This window comes from Alexandromys fortis, unplaced genomic scaffold, assembly GCF_014885135.2.
Source record: "Alexandromys fortis isolate MF-2015 unplaced genomic scaffold, M_Fortis_MF-2015_v1.1 scaffold_229, whole genome shotgun sequence".
NCBI lineage: Eukaryota > Metazoa > Chordata > Mammalia > Rodentia > Cricetidae > Alexandromys > Alexandromys fortis.
Window position 1 is genome coordinate 19,640 of NW_026068122.1, and position 5,263 is coordinate 24,902.

At 41.4% G+C, this 5,263-nt stretch overlaps 1 protein-coding gene across 1 annotated transcript; it reads left to right on the forward strand.

Annotated features, from left to right (window-relative positions):
• Nucleotides 1-1,652: 1,652 nt before the first annotated feature.
• On the forward strand, nt 1,653-2,961 carry Bdnf (brain derived neurotrophic factor). The gene has a single exon (XM_050125347.1). It carries the CDS (start codon nt 1,675-1,677, stop codon nt 2,419-2,421), a length of 747 nt encoding a protein of 248 aa, XP_049981304.1. The 5' UTR covers nt 1,653-1,674; the 3' UTR covers nt 2,422-2,961.
• The last annotated feature ends 2,302 nt before the right edge of the window (nt 2,962-5,263 follow it).

Sequence of the window (5,263 nt, forward strand, 5' to 3'; positions counted from 1 at the left end):
TGCTAAGGGTACCACATATGATAGCAGCCATCTTCTCTGGCTGCTCAGCTGCTTCTCCAGTCTAGACAGTTCTGAGTATGTTTACCATTTATGCAAATCGAAGGTGATGAAGACATTTGTATTGGGGATGATATAAAGCCTCTTGATTTAGAATACGCTATCTCTTTCAAAAATGAGCAATAGAAACTTCAGTTTTCAGTACTAGAGGTTTTGGCCATTTCTGCATCTTATAGACTGGAGGTAGGTTGCTTTTCTGCTCAGCAACACATCACGGGCAGAAACATACTTTCCTGGGCATTTACACAGCATAATGACCAGTGCATGCGGTGTATGTATATACAAGTTCATGTTCCTGAGCTGATAAGTAGAAATAAAGTTAGTATGTTAAGTTAGGAGGATGGTACTCTTTACAACTAAGGGGCACAGTGCTTCAGGTAAGTAATTTGAAGTCTTCCACCACCTGACGTAACCTTGGTTTGGTCTGTAGGTATGTTTTAATTTTGCTTGTTATTCACTTTTAATGGGGTTTGTAGAGCATGCAAAGCCAACTGTTGGCAAACAAGAAGTGATTTAACTGTGTGGTGTGCTGTTAAGAGACTTTTAGGAAACTTCAAATGCACAGAAAGAAGCTCTGGCTACCTATTCCAAAGTGTGTAAAACACTACTCAGCTTGGTAAAGGTATGACAACATTTTATACACACCACACATACCCATGGGGGAGTGGAGGTGTTCTGATAAAGAGCTGTTGAGCTTTCTCAGTTAGATCTCTGAATTAACCTAAATAAGCCCTGAGGCTAAGTGCCCTCAGAGAGTGTGAGGTGAGGGCAGTCTGCACACGAGAGGCATTGATGCTGGCTTAAATGCTTTTCATTGCTGCAGATCCAGCTTTCTCTAAAGAGACACATTGTTTTCAGACCTGCCTCAGGCATATCATTAGAACCAACCTATTGAAGAGGAATTGTTTGGAAATAAACAAAACCTTTTGAGCTGTAGTAGAACCTTGGAGTAGAATCTCTAGTTCCAATAGAAAGTTTCTTCCCGGCACCAGGCAAGTCTTGTGTGGCCCTTACCTGCAAAACACGGTGGTCCAAACTTGCCACATCCTCTCTGGGAGAGAAAGGCCCCTCTCAGCTCTCTGTCTGCTGTTTTATTGTAGGGTTCTTGCTCAGACTCCTCAGAGCTACAGAGACCCTTGGTTCCCTCACACACTCCTACCAAGGACTGTGTTGCTGACTTGAAAGGAAGATTACTATTCCACTTGCAGTTGTTGCTTAGTAACATTTGTGATTGTGTTTCTGGTGACAGCGTGAGCAGAGATCATTAAAAATTAAACTCCCAGAGCTGCTAAAGCAGGAGGAAGTGGGAGCCGTGAAGCCACCACTGTGTTCACTTTGCTTAGAAACCGTTTACTCTCAGGCTTACATGTAAATCTTGCAGAAAACATTGCATGTCTCTGGTTTATATTAAGCCACATACAGCACACTAACTGACATTGATTTTTGTCCCGTGCAGCTGGAGTGGATCACTAAGACTTTAAGGGGGGAAGGGGACCTTGAAGAATGGTCTGGAATTACAGTCAGACGGGCCGCTCCGTGTCCCGGAGCAAACAAGCCCTAACCTGCTCTGTGTCTCTCTCTGCTTCCTTCCCACAGTTCCACCAGGTGAGAAGAGTGATGACCATCCTTTTCCTTACTATGGTTATTTCATACCTCGGTTGCATGAAGGCTGCGCCCATGAGAGAGGCAAACGTCCATGGACAGGGCAGCTTGGCCTACCCAGGTGTGCGGACCCATGGGACTCTGGAGAGCGTGAATGGGCCCAGGGCAGGTTCGAGAGGTCTGACGACATCGCTGGCTGACACTTTTGAACACGTGATCGAAGAGCTGCTGGATGAGGACCAGAAGGTTCGGCCCAACGGAATAAACCATAAGGACGCGGACTTGTATACTTCCCGGGTGATGCTCAGCAGTCAAGTGCCTTTGGAGCCTCCTCTGCTCTTTCTGTTGGAGGAATACAAAAATTACCTGGATGCCGCAAACATGTCTATGAGGGTCCGGCGCCACTCTGACCCAGCCCGCCGTGGGGAGCTGAGCGTGTGTGACAGTATTAGCGAGTGGGTTACAGCGGCAGATAAAAAGACTGCAGTGGACATGTCGGGTGGGACGGTCACGGTCCTGGAGAAAGTCCCGGTATCAAAAGGCCAACTGAAGCAATACTTCTACGAGACCAAGTGTAATCCCATGGGATACACGAAGGAAGGCTGCAGGGGCATAGACAAAAAGCACTGGAACTCGCAATGCCGAACGACCCAGTCGTATGTTCGGGCGCTTACTATGGATAGCAAAAAGAGAATTGGCTGGCGATTCATAAGGATAGACACTTCCTGTGTATGTACACTGACCATTAAAAGGGGAAGATAGTGGATTTATGTTGTATAGATTATATTGAGACAAAAATTATCTATTTGTATATATACATAACAGGGTAAATTATTCAGTTAAGAAAAAATAATTTTATGAACTGCATGTATAAATGAAGTTTATACAGTACAGTGGTTCTACAATCTATTTATTGGACATATCCATGACCAGAAAGGAATCAGTCATTGGCGCACAACTTTAAAAGTCTGCATTACATTCCTCGATAATGTTGTGGTTTGTTGCCGTTGCCAAGAATTGAAAACAAAAAGTTAAAAAAAAAATAATAAATTGCATGCTGCTTTAATTGTGAATTGATAATAAACTGTCCCTCTTTCAGAAAACAGACAAAACAAAACAAAAAAAAACAACAAAAAAAGAACAAAAATCTGAACCAAAACATTCCGTTTACATTTTAGACACTAAGTATCTTCGTTCTTGTTAGTACGCTGTTTTACTGCTTTCGACTTCTGATAGCGTTGGAATTAAAACAATGTCAAGGTGCTGTTGTCATTGCTTTACTGGCTTAGGGAATGGGGGATGGGAGGGGTATATTTCTGTTTGTTTTGTGTTTTATTTTGTTTGTTTGTTTGTTTTGTTTTTTAGTTCCACCAGGAGTAGGGATGGAGAAAATGTCTTCAGTATCCATTCTGGTTGATAAAACGCTGCATTTGTATGTTGTAAAGATGTTTGCAAAATCCAATCAGATGACTGGAAGTGAATAAAAACTAAGGCAACTGAATGAAATGCTCACACTCCACTGCCCATGATGCATCTCTCTGGTCCCCAGCTCACCCTTCTGGCATGGGTCAGGGAAAGCTGCTTTTATCGGGAAGACCCGCATTTCTCCAAAGTACATTCTTCCCCTCTCTCCTCCGCCTTTGGTCTTTTCTTTTTGTTTTGTTTTATCTTAAGAAAGAAAATTTAGTTGCGCGCTTTGAAAGATTTTATCACCACTGCGAACAGGTGGACACAGAGTGTCATATGATGGCACTCATGGAAAATGGTGATTTTTTTTTGTTTTTGTTTTCCCCCCAAAGAGAAAGAGAACAAGAATAAATAACCCAAAATATTGGGTTTTTTTTGTTTTTGTTTTTGTTTTTTCTTTTTGGTTTTTTTGTTTGTTTTTGTTTTAAGTAAGTGGTAAGCAAGCATTGGGTAAATTATTGTAAGTCCTAACAATGTTTTGCAGGTAAAAGTTACTAAGTACAGTCAGACCCTTACATCAGAGCAGAAATCCACACTGCCATTGAAATGCAGCAGAATGGCCCTGTGGAGGCTAAGTGGAGAGGACGTACATTTCCTGGCAATGCAGGAGGAATTTCTGAGTGGCCAGCCTGAGGTCTCGATGGAGGTGGGGAATGGTACTTGAGACATTCCTAAAGGAAGGCACAGAAGCACCCTTCAGGGTAGGCTATGGAATGATGTGTCAAGAAGCTTAGACCTCCTGCTTTAAGTGCCTGCATTACCTAGTAGTGCTTAAGAGGTTCTCAACTGGAGAACCACACTCGCATCCATCTATGCCCTCCATCCGTTCCTAATTTGTGTGTAAAGTTGGATTAACCTGGAGCGGGCTTGGATCCAAATGTGGCATCTGTTTTTTTTTTTTATTTTTTTATTTTTTTTTTTTTGATGAGGATGATGAAATTAACGCAATGTGTTAGAAAATGTCTCTTACAAGGATAATTGCTTGCTTTGAACCTAGACTTCAGGAAGCCTGGGTTTTATTTTATTTATTTTATTATTTTTTTTTTTTTGAGATGTTTTGGTAGAAGGAAAAGAAAAAGGCACCAAAAACTCAGATGGAATGATCAATGTCAGTAAAGGCTAGAAATTCTGGGCAGAGACAAGACTAAAGAAGTACTTTGCACAGTGGAAGAGGCCAGAACACAGGAGAAAATTTTCCTCCAGCGAAGAGCACAAAAATCTCCTGCAATTCTGTCTGTTCACGGCATGGGTCCCTTCTGTTCATTGCCCTTTGGGGTTAGACATCAGGTTGGTAGCCTGAATGAATGGACCCAGTGAGAATTAATGTTCAGCCTTCTTCTAAGCGTGAATGTGTTAGTGGTTACTTATCTGGATTCCTGTGCACCAGAAAAGAGGCAAGCAATTGCTTCATCTTAGGAGGGGGAAGGATGAACAAAAGTGAATGTCCATTGTGACTCAGGGAGTGAAGATACCATCAGCAAACTTTCTTTTTTTCCAACGTTTCCATTAGTATTTGCCTGTCTTTTGGAGTACCACTGAATATCTGAAAGAAAGACTTTATGTAGCATAGATTGTTTTGTGCCGTTTGACAACATTAATCTTTGTCGTTTTTTAACCTATTAAGGAATGCTTGGAATATCTGCTCTGTGTTAACTTTTTGCAGCTTCATTCTGAGAGACATCAGTCAAACAAACAAAAGAATCCCCATCACAGTCTTACAGTATTCCAAGAGCCATGTCTGTTAAGTGGCTTCATAGGAGACACTCAGCAACCATGTGGTCAGTGGCTCGCTCTTTTACCCAATAACATACATCATAGTTACATGTTTGGTGGTTTGTGTTGACCTGAGATTTATTTTTAAGATCTTTTCTTTGTTTCTGTTCGTTCTGGTTCTGGTTCTGTTCTGTTCTGTTTTGTTTTTAAAGTCTTGCTGTGGTCTCTTTTTGGCAGAAATGTTTCATGCATGGCAGCAGGCCTGTTGCTTTTTTATAGTGATTCCCATTGAAACTGTAAGTAAATGTCTGTGGCCTTGTTCTCTCTATGGTAAAGATATTCACCATGTAAAACAAGAAAAATATTTATTGTATTTTAGTATATTTATATAATTATGTTATTGAAAAATTGGCATTAAAATTTA

Coding starts and splice junctions, on each gene's coding strand:
- Bdnf (XM_050125347.1), top strand. CDS start 1,675: ATGACCATCCTTTTCCTTACTATGGTTATTTCATACCTCGGTTGCATG.